The following is a 16,070-nucleotide window of genomic DNA, read 5'->3' as shown; positions in this document are numbered from 1 at the left end:
CAGTGCTCTGGCAGTGTGTGACTGTGAGCTTCAGTGCTCTAGCAGTGTGTATGGACGGGCTTCAGTGCTCTGGCAGTGTGTATGGACGGGCTTCAGTGCTCTGGCAGTGTGTGCCGGTGAGCTTCAGTGCTCTGGCAGTGTGTGCCGGTGAGCTTCAGTGCTCTGGCAGTGTGTGCCGGTGAGCTTCAGTGCTCTGGCAGTGTGTGTCGGTGACCTTCAGTGCTCTGGCAGTGTGTGCCTGTGAGCTTCAGTGCTCTGGCAGTGTGTGCCTGTGAGCTTCAGTGCTCCGGCAGTGTGTGTCCGTTAGTTTCAGTGCTCTAGCAGTGTGTATGGACGGGCTTCAGTGCTCTGGCAGTGTGTGCCTGTGAGCTTCAGCGCTCTGGCAGTGTGTGACTGTGAGCTTCAGTGCTCTGGCAGTGTGTGACTGTGAGCTTCAGTGCTCTGGCAGTGTGTGCCTGTGACCTTCAGTGCTCTGGCAGTGTGTGTCGGTGACCTTCAGTGCTCTGGCAGTGTGTGACTGTGACCTTCAGTGATCTGACAGTGTGTGCCAGTGACCTTCAGTGCTCTGGCAGTGTGTGTCCGTTAGTTTCAGTGCTCTAGCAGTGTGTATGGACGGGCTTCAGTGCTCTGGCAGTGTGTGACTGTGAGCTTCAGTGCTCTGGCAGTGTGTGACTGTGAGCTTCAGTGCTCTGGCAGTGTGTGACTGTGAGCTGCAGTGCTCTGGCAGTGTGTGCCTGTGACCTTCAGTGCTCTGACAGTGTGTGTCGGTGACCTTCAGTGCTCTGGCAGTGTGTGTCGGTGACCTTCAGTGCTCTGGCAGTGTGTGCCTGTGAGCTTCAGTGCTCTGGCAGTGTGTGCCTGTGAGCTTCAGTTCTCCGGCAGTGTGTGTCCGTTAGTTTCAGTGCTCTAGCAGTGTGTATGGACGGGCTTCAGTGCTCTGGCAGTGTGTGCCTGTGAGCTTCAGTGCTCGGGCAGTGTGTGTCTGTGAGCTTCAGTGCTCTGGCAGTGTGTGCCTGTGAGCTTCAGTGCTCTGGCAGTGTGTGTCTGTGAGCTTCAGTGCTCTGGCAGTGTGTCCCAGTGACCTTCAGTGCTCTTGCAGTATGTGACGGTGACCTTCAGTGCTCTGACAGTGTGTGCTGGTGAGCTTCAGTGCTCTGGCAGTGTGTGACGGTGACCTTCAGTGCTCTGACAGTGTGTGACGGTGACCTTCAGTGCTCTGGTAGTGTGTGACTGTGACCTTCAGTGCTCTGGCAGTGTGTGCTGGTGAGCTTCAGTGCTCTGGCAGTGTGTGCTGGTGAGCTTCAGTGCTCTGGCAGTGTGTGACGGTGAGCTTCAGTGCTCTGGCAGTGTGTGCTGGTGAGATTCAGTGCTCTGGCAGTGTGTGCTGGTGAGATTCAGTGCTCTGGTAGTGTGTGTCGGTGACCTTCAGTGCTCTGGCAGTGTGTGACTGTGAGCTATCACTTTGAAAGATTCTCCTAAGTTGATTTATTTTGACAATGATGACCATTCATTTATAGTGTTTGACTCAGTCTACAGTCTGATAGAATTGCCCCAGATTTGCACACAGACAGAATTTTCAGTCATTTCTTGTAAACACGGTGCCTGTCATCAAAGTTTTTGAATAAGGTGCTTCTTACAAGATGTTTTAAAAAGGTGCCCAAGACTTACCAAGGTTTTGAAAAAGGAGCCTCTCACCCAAGTTTTTAGAAAGGTGCTTCTTACAAGGTTTTTAAAAAAGTGTCTCTCAGCAAGAGGGTTTTTGAAATAGAAAAGTATCACTTCTTGTCCTTGATTGTATTGAATGAATAAGGTTAGAAGATCAACAGTGCTGAGTAGACTCCTTTATGGAAACAATAGTTTGAGGTGTTTGTGGTTGTCAGGCTACAACGAAAGCAGCCCCTGTGACATGATGCCCTGTGGCGCCAATGGTCAGTGTGTGGCGAGGGCTGGTCAAGGCTTTTACTGCAACTGCTACGAAGGATATACAGGGCTCCTATGCAAGACCAACAGTGAGTACCATTGGGGCAGTTGTGTTGTCAGGGGACAAAACCGTAATCACCAAATAACTCAAAAACATGAAAATACGGAATCATATTATATGTTTTGTATGTATATACCCGGATAATACCAATACTGCAGGATATCCCTAAAACACATGTACAGCAGGATACACCTGTAACACCTGTACAGCAGGATACACCTGTAACACCTGTACAGCAGGATACACTTGTAACACCTGTACAGCAGGAAACACTTGTAACACCTGTACAGCAGGATACACCTGTAACACCTGTACAGCAGGATACACATGTACAGCAGGATACACCTGTAACACCTGTACAGCAGGATACACCTGTAACACCTGTACATCAGGATACACTTGTAACACCTGTACAGCAGGATACAATTGTAACACCTGTACAGCAGGATACATCTGTAACACCTGTACCGCAGGATACACATGTACAGCAGGATACACCTGTAACACCTGTACATCAGGATACACCTGTAACACCTGTACATCAGGATACACCTGTAACACCTGTACATCAGGATACACCTGTAACACCTGTACATCAGGATACACCTGTAACACCTGTACATCAGGATACACCTGTAACACATGTACAGCAGGATACACCTGTAACACCTGTACAGCAGGAAACACTTGTAACACCTGTACAGCAGGATACACCTGTAACACATGTACAGCAGGATACACCTGTAACACCTGTACAGCAGGATACACCTGTAACACATGTACAGCAGGATACACCTGTACAGCAGGATACACCTGTAACACCTGTACAGCAGGATACACCTGTAACACCTGTACAGCAGGATACACCTGTAACACCTGTACAGCAGGAAACACTTGTAACACCTGTACAGCAGGAAACACCTGTAACACATGTACAGCAGGATACACCTGTAACACCTGTACAGCAGGAAACACTTGTAACACCTGTACAGCAGGATACATCTGTAACACATGTACAGCAGGATACACCTGTAACACCTGTACAGCAGGATACACCTGTAACACCTGTACAGCAGGATACACCTGTAACACCTGTACAGCAGGAAACACTTGTAACACCTGTACAGCAGGATACACCTGTAACACCTGTACAGCAGGATACACCTGTAACACCTGTACAGCAGGATACACCTGTAACACCTGTACAGCAGGATACACCTGTAACACCTACACAGCAGGAAACACTTGTAACACCCGTGCAGCAGGATACACCTGTAACACCTGTACAGCAGGATACACCTGTAACACCTGTACAGCAGGATACACCTGTAACACCTGTACAGCAGGATACACCTGTAACACCTGTACAGCAGGATACACCTGTAACACCTGTACAGCAGGATACACCTAAAACACCTGTACAGCAGGATACACCTGTAACACCTGTACAGCAGGAAACACTTGTAACACCTGTACAGCAGGATACACCTGTAACACCTGTACAGCAGGATACACCTGTAACACCTGTACAGCAGGATACACCTGTAACACCTGTACAGCAGGATACACCTGTAACACCTGTACAGCAGAATACACCTAAAACACCTGTACAGCAAGATACACCTGTAACACCTGTACAGCAGGATACACCTGTAACACCTGTACAGCAGAATACACCTAAAACACCTGTACAGCAGGATACACCTGTAACACCTGTACAGCAGGATACACCTGTAACACCTGTAACACATGTACAGCAGGATACACTTGTAACACCTGTACAGCAGGATACACCTGTAACACCTGTACAGCAGGATACACCTGTAATTCCTGTACAGCAGGAAACACTTGTAACACCTGGACCTTCAGGAAACATCTGTAACACCTGTACAGCAGGATACACCTGTAACACCTGTACAGCAGGATACACCTGTAACACCTGTACAGCAGGATACACCTGTAACACCTGTACAGCAGGAAACACTTGTAACACCTGTACAGCAGGATACACCTGTAACACCTGTACAGCAGGATACACCTGTAACACCTGTACAGCAGGATACACCTGTAACACCTGTACAGCAGAATACACCTGTAACACCTGTACAGCAGAATACACCTAAAACACCTGTACAGCAGGATACACCTGTAACACCTGTACAGCAGGATACACCTGTAACACCTGTACAGCAGAATACACCTACACTACTGCCTAAAAGTTCATTCCCCTAACACGCGTTGAGAACGCGTGTAACACGCATGTGACACGGGTGCTCAACGGGTTGCACACGGGGTGAGCACCCGTTGGACACGGGTGTGCAACGGGTGTGCGTCGCGTGTGCAACCCGTTGCACACGCGTGTGCCACGCGTGTAACACGGGACCGGGTTCCAGTTGAAGTTGACAAATTTATCAAATGAATAGTGAGATAAAACAAAACCGTGAGATGTGAAATTTGAGTTAATGAGCGGCCATTGAGCTGTGCTCACCAGACCGTAATTACAAGGTCGGCCCATCTTAATTAGTGTTCGGTTGCTAGACTTTTATGGCATGAACCATTCCACTAGGGTCCAGTCTAGCCATTGTGGCTAGCCGACAGTAGAACAGTAGTGAATTTAGATGCGAGTTTATTGCTAGGGGAACCCCCGTGTTGACACGATTGTCGCGGGTTGGTAAATGTTCGCCATTAATAAAATGATTGTTTGTGGATTGCGAACATATTCATTTGCCCACACGAGTCATTCCATTTGATTGCAAATATAACGTTTTTCGTTCGCCAAATTTATGCTTTAGACAGTACAATTATGATATAGCCGTCACCACTACTAATGTCTCATTATTTCACGTAGGAATATGTCCCATTTCCCCACACCCCACTTTCTGTGTTGTATTTTGAAAGAATAAATAAAAGAAGGTTTTGTGTGGGACACTTTTATACTAATTATAAGAGGATGTTGTAAATGAATATGAACAGCCATGCTGTCTGACAGTTGATAGAATTTGAGATCTTCACAATCACCGGGTGTGACCATGTTGACAGAATCTCGTTAGGGTTTGTGATTTTTACATTTGCCCAATGACCATGGTGAGTATTGCTGGGGATACCAAACGTAACAGTTTATTATTAGAGGTTGTGAGTACCTATACCACGTAGATAGGATATCTTTAGGATTTTAATCCTTCTTTGAGAGGCATTTAGAAGTTGGAGTACTACGTTAGGAGAAGATTTATGGGTGACTTTAATCCTTTCTTTCTCTGTGGGTAATCCTTTCATGTTGATTGGAGGAAGTCACTCAACCAGGTCATGACAGGTCGTGAGTTTACTCACTAACTACTGTGAGCGTTTTTGGCATGACATCTTTTCTTGTATAAACATAGAAACGATGCTCGCTCACTCACTGTTAATCTTCTGCAGTTTGCTGGCAAAGTGGGGATAAACCTCAGTGTCAAAGAACTTAGTTCGAATCCTTGTTTATATGTGACATCTCCCAAATGGGGACATTTTCATAAACTTGGCAAGTGATGATGAATTTTAATATTAATATTATTATAGTTTATGAAATTGTTAATAAAACTTTAATAAAATTGTGCTTCACTCTCACGAAAAATATATTGTTTGTGAGTAAATTTATATGTCACGTTACATCGGCATTTTTCAGTGATATTGGGACTACATGAAACATGGCTGGTTTTACATTTCTGATACAGGTGCTTGACTGACTGAGTAGTTCATGATCAATAAAATATGTTTAAATCAGTCAAGTTTGCAACAATAGATGAATAAGTTGATACATTTGGACCGCAGTTACCGATTACCAACTTAAGATATAGAGACAGGGAGGAGATATATAACCAAACCTATGATCCTGTTGAGACAGTTGACAGTTAGAACGTTGGATTAAATGACAGTAACTAATTTGAACATTCCCCAGTTATATCATAAAATTCATCATAACTCATAACAGTCCGAGAGACAGCTTCCAGACTTATACTAGTATTGAAGGGACAATAGCTTTTGACAGTTTAAAAGTAAACTCACCTTAAGGTGCTTGGCAAGTCAAAACTTACCTCCCTGTATATGTTTTTTAGGTTTGACAGCAACTATGCTTGTAGATTTCATAGATAGACATGATTGGTTAGCTAGATGTTATTACAATAAGCGAAAATGTCTTAAAAGTCCACAGTTTGTTTAAAAGTACAAAAAGTGTGTTATAGATCTATCAACGTTTTCTTTTATTGAACATAATATTTGCACTATATTGCTGTAAGCTGTAAATAATCTAGCCTCCCCATGTACGTAACTTACATATATTTATGTATGACCAGAACAGCAAATAAAGTTCTGGTAGATAGGTACCTCGGAGATTTAAGGTGCGCTTTCCGACTTTAGCCTATCTCGCACACGGGGAAGCACTTATACTATTAGGGTAAAAAAGCGTAATGATTAAATAAAGAAGTGCAAACACCCCCCCCCCCCTCCCCCCCCCACCCCCCCCCCCCCAAAAAAAAAAATTAATATTAGTCCTTGTAGTAGTCTCTTGGTCAGCTTCTCATCCTGGGGGTCGGGATTCTGGTAGAGACTCTTGGCAAGGAGGGCGGCGGTATTGGCGACGAAGTGGTTTGAGGTCGGTACGCCACTACTCTGGAAGAAGTGGTACAAGTCTGTGTAGTTTGTGATGTCGTACTCGATGTCCTGTCCCCCCTTCTTGTGCACCATGACGAAAGGGACTCCTTGTTTGGCGTAGAGATATTCCTTTGGGGTGTTGATCTGGTCAACCTTGAGATCCGGCCGGGGCTTGTAGTGGTTGATCGGAATGTCTGATTTTTCCACTAGTAAATAAAGTTCTTTGGTATGACCTCTTTTATCCCTGCTGACGTTATCCTAATGTTCAATTTCAGTCTGCCTCACCAAGCGTAAGAAAGCATTGTACATGATAAACCACACTGATGCAATTTTCTATATATATATTTGTAGATATGAAGCATTCTAGTTAATTGTGGATACACTGGGCAGACAGAATTGTGTTTATTTCCAGGCCATCCTGATCGTCGTTTACTACTATAAGGTGTATGGTTGGAGGCAAGATCAAAGGCGCCGCACAGCATTTATTAGATAACAGACGGGGTCGTCCGTTTCGCTTAGAACAACCACCCCACCTGTCTGTAGGAGTTATATAATCAGTGCGCAAATAACTGTGTCAAGTCCACTGCCGGGCTGATGCGGTGTCAGTGTCAGCGATGAACATGAATGCCCAAATCATAGACCTGTAGCACTCACAAGTTGCTTAGCCAAAATATTTGAAAAGTGTATATTCAATTCTCTGATAACAGCAAATATAACCTTAGAAAAAGATTCAACATACAAACAATCAAATGTAGAACACAGACCTATGCTTATTATCATTTCTTCTGGATATGATCAACCTGCGGAACCCTCTATCCGATGAAGTAACTAATGCTCGCTCATTAAAAGAAATCAAATCCTTAATTAATCGTTCTGATGCAATTATTAATAATTTTGACTTCAAATATTTTCATAGATCATGCCAAATTGTCCACTGTCGCCTTAGGCTCGGCTGCAGTGACTTAAACGTTGATGAGTTTAGACGACATGTATCAGACATACCAGACTGCACTTGTGGATATCACCTTGAAGATGCAATTCACTTTTTCTATAACTGTTAAAAAATACGATAATATCAGAAACACTGTGTATTTCTACACACATGGGTATGGTCTAAACATGATATTACATGGCAGTAGTTAAGCAGTTCTACAAACATGACTCTTCTTAAATCAGTTCATGACATCATTGTCAAAAGCAAAAGGTTTGAGTAGCTTAATTTTATGCATGTAGTAAAGGAAAACTGCATTACCTTATTTCACAGACACCACTTGCTTCAGTGTACTGGCTTCGTGTATTTCATTTGTGCATTTTGTATGTTTATGTTCATCAATCTCTTATATATATATATCCAGCTGTTGTTAAGTTGTTACCTGGAGAGGTATTACATAAGCAAGTTTTGCTTGTTTACCAATCCAGATTTCTTTTGAAATAAAAATACGTTTAAGCCAACACAGCTAACCCTAAAACACATGATTGTAAACTATTCAAAAAGGAGCACTAATCTCTGGCTTCTTCTCGGGTGTCGAACTCAAACTCATTTATTCTTAGAATAACATGACATACAATTATCTACAATTTTTATTATGTACAATTTAACAAAAATAATAAAAATAGGATACGTGGATACTAATACAATTTACCAATTGTATTGTACACATTGTTAAGGAATTTAGACAGGCCTTTTAGATTTCTTACACTGTTAGTGGTCATAATTTTCTTAAATGTTTGGAAACTTAAGATATTGCTTATTTAAGAGTTCATATCGCCGTTGGTGTAAAGCTTCACATCGGAATGAATAATGCAATTCATCTCCCACAGCGATAGAATCACAGAGTGGACACTGGCTGTCTTCCCTGGGAATGTTCAGCCATCGACCAGTTTCAACTGGTAATCCTTGGTTAGAAAGTTCTGAATTTTAGTATTGGGAGAAATATTGATTTTAAGAGCAGTAGATATTTCGCAAATGAAGGTTGATTCTTCAGGTAATACGACCTTTGGATTTCCGCTTGGGCTTACTAGCTGCCGTGAGTCAATTTGCTCGTTAACGCAACCGAGCGTGACAAGAGACTGGGCTACCAGTCTGCAAGGACAGCTAAATAAACTTACGCATTTTTGAAAACTGATTGGTTACCCGTGATCTATGAAGATTTCAACAAAGGGCGCATGGTAATTAATTTCTTCAGCCTAAACAAACAGACAAATAACGGCGAAAGCTCATCGGATGTCGTTATTTGGAAATACCCCTGATTGTTACAGTTTGATAATAAAAAAAAGTATCCCTGATTGAAAGCATTTGCGGATTTCGGATTGCGTGGATGATACAATTACTACTCCCTTGTTGTCATCCACATTTTCTGGTATAACCCTACACTTCTGTATTTGTCGTAATTCACATGCTGCTCAGTTAATGAATTTATATTATGTATACTCAGTTGTAGCACCACTCAGATTACCGTATAAAGGTTCAAATTTGGTCTTTCTTGTACCTGGGGTAATTATTTAATCTAAATCCAGGTTTGAAGTGAGGTGGAATGTGAATTATGCACGTGGCAGCCCAGCAAGAGATGTATGATCAGTTGATTTACTTTTTTTGTAAATCAACTGATCATTCCCAGACATCAAAGGATCAACAGGAAATACGTTGATTGATTAATTACTGTTATCTTGCACAGTGGATATGTCAAAAGTAAGTGTTTACATGTGAAGGTAGGGTTACTAAACCTAGGGAATACACTCATATCATGGCGTGAAGTACAGATGTAAAAACAACATACTTTGTTCAAAGGGTAACCGATAATACACTGATCGGTTGTTCATTGTTATCTAACTCAATGTATGTTTTTAAGAACCGTGGACATTATAAAAATAGTTGTCACGTGGGCTTTCTCAGCTAACTTGGCACCTATGTGAAACAATTGAAACAAACTAAGTGATCAGTTAAGAAACAGACACGGGTTATAATATTCGATACATTTAAATAACGTTTAAAAACGATATATTTAAATATTTTAATATATTTCATATATATTCCAAATATTGTTTCCAAATAATTATTATTAAAGTATTTGATTCTCACATAGACATTTGACATCGAATAAGTATTTTTGTACAGCTGCAGACGCAATGGATATTGTTCCTTTATGTTGATATTCCCGGATACATTATAACTTTGGTAGGTTGTAATAATGATATTTGCATTTTGTTTTCATTCATTCGCTGCAGCTTTGAACAGAATCATTCTTGTTCCTTTCCGTTTGGTTGGGAAGTTTTTCGATGCGTGATAGACGTTGTTTTCACAAGTATTTTCTTTTGTAAGCGTGTATATGTTACAGTCAATGTGTAAAATATGATTCACTCAGGCAATTTATTAAATATCTAAATATTTCAGTCATTTTACAAATTGACTGAATAATCCATTCATTTATTTAACCGACTGACTAAAAATGATAAAGACGACCAAAAGAGCTTAAACACATCACAATATATTAATTATGCTAAGAAAAGAAGCCAAACAATACAGAACTGTACTTGGTGATGATATTAAACATAAACAAATATTTGGAATTCGTTATCATATTAATAAAGATGGACATATTTTTCAGTTAATTTGTAAAATAAACTGAATATTTAGGCGTTTAATACATTTCCTTAGTGAAATCTGTTTACATTTTGAATGTAAACATATACACACGGTAAAATAAGCAATGTGCAGATGAAATATTTACTTTGTGTTGCAAGTCAAAATAGTGTACACGAAGATCGCACAATTACCAAGCAAGTGACTTATCAAAACTGCATCACCATTACCGATGCTCCCCACAAATATACCTACATTTCAAAAACAGTATTTCATTTTTGTTGATCAGTGTGACCATATGTCCTTCTACTTTCAATAAAAATGCGCTTACGAATGGCGAGCACAGGTCGCGAACAAGTCTAGATTTCTGCTGTATCATCCGGGTACTCACTGAGAAAATACAGTAATGCACAGGTAACAACTACTCCCGCGGAATTGCTTTAGATCAGTGCTCTTTTGTACGTTGAAATACTATATATTGTGAATGCCAAAATGATGTATCAAGGATCAAGTAGAAGATACATTGACCGTTGCACTGGGAGTTTATTCAACAGACCGTGAAAATAACACTGCTGTATCTTATTATTTATTTTAGATGACGCAGTCAAAGCTCACTTCTCCTGGCGGCCATTATCGAACGGCCAGCTAAAACACAACCCCGCGCTTACGTCTACAGGTCTCTTCCTGTAGTACGGTAATTAGTATTCTCTCCCTCAAGTGTATCCTCAATGATATAACCCACCCTCATTAATTACATGCTGCTCTTTTCCAGCCTCACGGCTATGGAGCTGTGATAAAGAGTCCAAGTCATCATAAAGTAATTAGGGTCCAATAAAAACAATGCGCCGCCAAACCTCATACATATTATCACTGAAAGTCGTACTACAGACGGTTAATGTCAAATCACAATAAAAACATTTCAATTGCAATAACATGTTCCAGGACCATGTATTCTCTTAACACCATCGGATTTAGAAGCAATGGTCGTATAAAACAAAACACATCTATTTGATCACAACAGTATTCATGTTATTCCCACAAAATCACATAAAGAAAGGAGACATTAGGAAATACATGTGCATTATCATTTTTCGTCAGGATAACAAAATTTTCTCTCCTTGTTACCACCTCCAGGTTCAGCTTAAGACGGGTCCTCCTTTGGTCAAAAGTTTGTTCCCCCTCTAATGAGTGTGTCACGCGTTGCACACGAGTGGCGGACGGGGTGCACACCCGTGTGCAACGCGTTGCACACGGGTATCACACGCGTGACCAACCCGATGCACACTGGTTGCGTAACGCGTTGCCCATGCGTGTAAGGGGAATGAACTTCTAGGCAGTAGTGTAAAACACCTGTACAGCAGGATACACCTGTAACACCTGTACAGCAGGATACACCTGTAACACCTGTACAGCAGGATAAACCTGTAACACCTGTACAGCAGGATACACCTGTAACACCTGTACAGCAGGATACACTTGTAACACCTGTACAGCAGGATAAACCTGTAACACCTGTACAGCAGGATAAACCTGTAACACCTGTACAGCAGGATACACCTGTAACACCTGTACAGCAGGATACACCTGTAACACCTGTACAGCAGGATACACTTGTAACACCTGTACAGCAGGATAAACCTGTAACACCTGTACAGCAGGATACACCTGTAACACCTGTACAGCAGGATACACCTGTAACACCTGTACAGCAGGATACACCTGAAACACCTGTACAGCAGGATACACCTGTAACACCTGTACAGCAGGATACACCTGTAACACCTGTACAGCAGGATACACCTGTAACACCTGTACAGCAGGATACACCTGTAACACCTGTACCGCAGGATACACTTGTAACTCCTGTACAGCAGGATAAACCTGTAACACCTGTACAGCAGGATACACTCGGTGACACAATTACAGTCTGGTCCAGACACGATTATTTACAGACCGCGGTCATATAGCTGGAATGTTGCTGAGTGCGGCGTTAAACAACAAACCAACAGGAAAACTTTCTGTTCCTATTTCAGCCCAAGTGTGTTCTATGTTCGGCTTTGTGAAAATCTGCAACAATGGAGTGTGTGTCGGCGATGTCAAGAATGGGATGTTGTGCAGATGCCCCGAGGGTCGTCGTGGAGCGTTCTGTGAAAGGCTGGGAACAGGTCTGTAGCAAGACACACAATGTAGTGCGCCTGTAGAAATGTCCTTGGCACATTACTGCCAGACACTCTTTTCCAAGCTAAATAGCATTCATCTTATTAAGACTATCCTTATCCAGGTGTATCTAATGTCTCAGACAGCTGAGTTGTCACACCCAACCCCAACTCCCATATGTGGTGTCCTACTCCTCCCCACACTTGCCCATTCTTCACATTTATGTTCATTATGTCAAAAGAAATTCACAAACAGGTGATTGATGACAATTTCAGCTGCCACCCCATGCCAGCGCCAGCAAGACCTGACCAGCGCTGTCCTGCGCATACGGAATGGGACAATGACTGTGCCTGGCTTGACCAATACCAGTTACTTAGTGGAGAGAATCATGATGGAAGTATTAAACAGTACCCAGCTTCCACTGACGAACTGCTCCGTTAATGGAGACTTCGCCCCACAGCAGTGTCTGCGAGACATTTACACCGGTGCTGAGAGGTGTTACTGTGCTAACAGTCAGGGACAGGAGATTTACACCAATGTCACCATAATCCCAGGTCACCCTCCATGCACAGGTCAGTCACATGTTGCCACATAACTCCCTGTCTATATATTTCATTAACAAATACAGTACTGTTGATACATAACTGCCTGTCTATATATTTCAGTAACAAATACAGTACTGTTGATACATAACTGCCTGTCTATATATTTCAGTAACAAATACAGTACTGTTGATACATAACTGCCTGTCTATATATTTCAGTAACAAATACAGTACTGTTGGTACATAACTGCCTGTCTATATATTTCAGTAACAAATACAGTACTGTTGATACATAACTGCCTGTCTATATATTTCAGTAACAAATACAGTACTGTTGATACAAAATTCCCTGTCTAAGCATTTCAGTAACAAATACAGTACTGTTGATACCTAACTCCCTGTCAATGCATTTCAGTAACAAATACAGTACTGTTGATGCAAAGCTGCCTCTCCATTCATTACAGCACCTGACCCAGCTGACATCAGCAAAGTCATATGCAGCACCCTGACAAACATCTGTATGAATGGTGGTACATGTGTTGGAGAGTTGGACAATACACCCCAGCTGTGTGCCTGCCCTTATGGCTATGAAGGAATCCTTTGTGAGAGGAGATCAGAAGCTGGAGGTAGGTGGGACTACATGTAGGTGAGGGTAGTATGTGCAGGTATCACATGTAGGTGAGGGTAGAGCCTGTAGGGATCACATGTAGGTGTGGGTGGGGCCTGTAGGGATCACATGTAGGTGTGGGTGGGGCCTGGAGGTATCACATGTATGTGAGGGTAGAGCCTGTAGGGATCACATGTAGGTGTGGGTGGGGCCTGGAGGTTTCACATGTAGGTGAGGGTAGGGCCTGGAGGTATCACATGTAGGTGAGGGTAGGGCCTGTAGGGATCACATGTATGTGAGGGTAGGGCCGGTAGGGCCTGGAGGGATTACATGTATGTGAGGGTAGGACCTGTAGGGATTACATGTATGTGAGGGTAGGACCTGTAGGGATCACATGTATGTGAGGGTAGGGCCTGTAGGGATCACATGTAGGTGTGGGTAGGGCCTGTAGGGATCACATGTAGGTGAGGGTAGGGCCTGTAGGGCCTGGAGGGATTACATGTATGTGAGGGTAGAGCCTGTAGGGATTACATGTATGTGAGGGTAGGACCTGTAGGGATCACATGTATGTGAGGGTAGGGCCTGTAGGGATCACATGTAGGTGTGGGTAGGGCCTGTAGGGATCACATGTAGGTGAGGGTAGGGCCTGGAGGGATCACATGTAGGTGAGGGTAGGGCCTGTAGGGATCACATGTAGGTGAGGGTAGGGCCGGTAGGGCCTGTAGGGATTACATGTAGGTGTGGGTAGGGCCTGTAGGGATCACATGTAGGTGTGGGTAGGGCCTGTAGGGATCACATGTAGGTGTGGGTAGGGCCTGGAGGGATCACTTGTAGGTGAGGGTAGGGCCTGGAGGTATCACTTGTAGGTGAGGGTAGGGCCTGGAGGTATCACTTGTAGGTGAGGGTAGGGCCTGGAGGTATCACATGTAGGTGTGGGTAGGGCCTGTAGGGATCACATGTAGGTGAGGGTAGGGCCCGTAGGGATCACATGTAGTTGAGGGTAGGGCCCGTAGGGATCACATGTAGGTGAGGGAAGGGCCGAGAGGGATCACATCTCATTGAGGGTAGGGCCTGGATACATCAGTACTGTCAGTTTTGTGGGTTTTTATATATTTGAGAAATATGTCTACTCTGAGAACCAGCAGATCATTCCTGGTGTGTTCCACTCATCTGCCGACCTTTGCCTTTCAGAAAAACAGGAGAACTACACAATGTGTACCTTCAGTCAAGACTCCTACAACATGATGATGGCTGTCATGAACAGGAATCTCACCCTCAACATTGGCAACATGACCATCGACAGGGACTTTCTGATGTCCTCTTTCTATAAAGGTATTATGACCTCCTTCCTTCCGGTCTCCACCCCTGGCATGGGCAACAGGACTGTCATGACTGTCAACAACAACGGCACCACCAGGGTGACAGTCATCAGGCCCAACTGTACCCTCTCAGGGGAGTTTGCCTCAATGCAGGTGAGTCGGCTAGTTGGAGTCGAGTTGGAGGCAGCTACATGTGCTTGTTCATATACATGTTACTTCACACTACTGGGACTGTTAGACTGAAGAACATATTCATGTGTCCGGGGAGTGATTCTGGGGTCAATAGAGTGAAATACAGCAGGTTTTCTTAAAGAACACGCTCGGCTGCAAAGATATCTTTGGACTTTTGTACTTCTATAAATCATCAATGTATACATAAAACCTGTTAATGTGAATATGGGTCTCAGCTGTTTGACAATCAACATGCCTGTAATCCTTGAAACATCAGCATGATGCAAGTGCATAAGAGCTGATCCTCCTCCCCAAGGTCCTTCTTATGTAAGTCTTCCTTTAAGTCTTCCCATGAGTCTTCCTGTAAGTCTTCCTGTGACTCTTCCTGTAAGTCTTCCCAAGAGTCTTCCTGTAAGTCTTCCTATAAGTCTTCCCATGAGTCTTCCTGTAAGTCTTCCCATGAGTCTTCCTGTAAGTCTTCCTGTAAGTCTTCCTATAAGTCTTCCCATGAGTCTTCCTGTAAGTCTTCCCATGAGTCTTCCCATGAGTCTTCCTGTAAGTCTTCCTGTGACTCTTCCTCTAAGTCTTCCTGTGAGTCTTCCTGTAAGCATTCCTGTGAGTCTTCCTGAAAATCTTCCTGTGATTCTTCCTGTAAGTCTTCATGTAAGTCTTCCTGTAAATCTTCTCATGAGTCTTCCTGTAAATCTTCTCATGAGTCTTCCTGTAAGTCTTCCTGTGAGTCATCCTGTAAGTCTTCCCATGAGTCTTCCTGTAAACCTTCTCATGAGTCTTCCTGTAAATCTTCTCATGAGTCTTCCTGTAAGTCTTCCTGTGAGTCATCATGTAAGTCTTCCCATGAGTCTTCCTGTAAACCTTCTCATGAGTCTTCCTGTAAATCTTCTCATGAGTCTTCCTGTAAATCTTCTCATGAGTCTTCCTGTAAATCTTCTCATGAGTCTTCCTGTAAGTCTTCCTGTGAGTCATCATGTAAGTCTTCCCATGAGTCTTCCTGTAAACCTTCTCATGAGTCTTCCTGTAAATCTTCTCATGAGTCTTCCTGTAAATCTTCTAATGAGTCTTCCTGTAAA

General features: G+C 43.1%; 2 protein-coding genes across 6 annotated transcripts in view; one reads left to right on the top strand and one right to left on the bottom strand.

Moving 5' to 3' along the window:
- Positions 1–16,070, top strand: part of LOC139459512 (uncharacterized) — a 177,332-nt gene that overhangs the window by 103,085 nt on the left and 58,177 nt on the right. For all 5 annotated transcript variants that reach the window (XM_071241015.1, XM_071241018.1, XM_071241017.1 and 2 more), the window contains 5 exons: positions 1,881–2,009; positions 12,218–12,349; positions 12,617–12,913; positions 13,350–13,511; positions 14,684–14,964. In XM_071241015.1, the coding sequence (XP_071097116.1) occupies positions 1,881–2,009; positions 12,218–12,349; positions 12,617–12,913; positions 13,350–13,511; positions 14,684–14,964 (1,001 nt within the window). The remainder of the gene's footprint in view (positions 1–1,880; positions 2,010–12,217; positions 12,350–12,616; positions 12,914–13,349; positions 13,512–14,683; positions 14,965–16,070) is intronic.
- The window catches only part of LOC139459513 (coiled-coil-helix-coiled-coil-helix domain-containing protein 5-like), a 433,260-nt gene that overhangs the window by 387,357 nt on the left and 29,833 nt on the right, over positions 1–16,070 (bottom strand). The gene's annotated exons all lie outside the window — the stretch shown is intronic.

The sequence above is a fragment of the Haliotis cracherodii genome, unplaced genomic scaffold, assembly GCF_022045235.1.
Source record: "Haliotis cracherodii isolate W230 unplaced genomic scaffold, xgHalCrac1.p SCAF_13, whole genome shotgun sequence".
NCBI classification, from domain to species: domain Eukaryota; kingdom Metazoa; phylum Mollusca; class Gastropoda; order Lepetellida; family Haliotidae; genus Haliotis; species Haliotis cracherodii.
The sequence above is the reverse complement of the archived record's forward strand: the minus strand, read 5'-3'. Positions and strand labels throughout refer to the sequence as shown.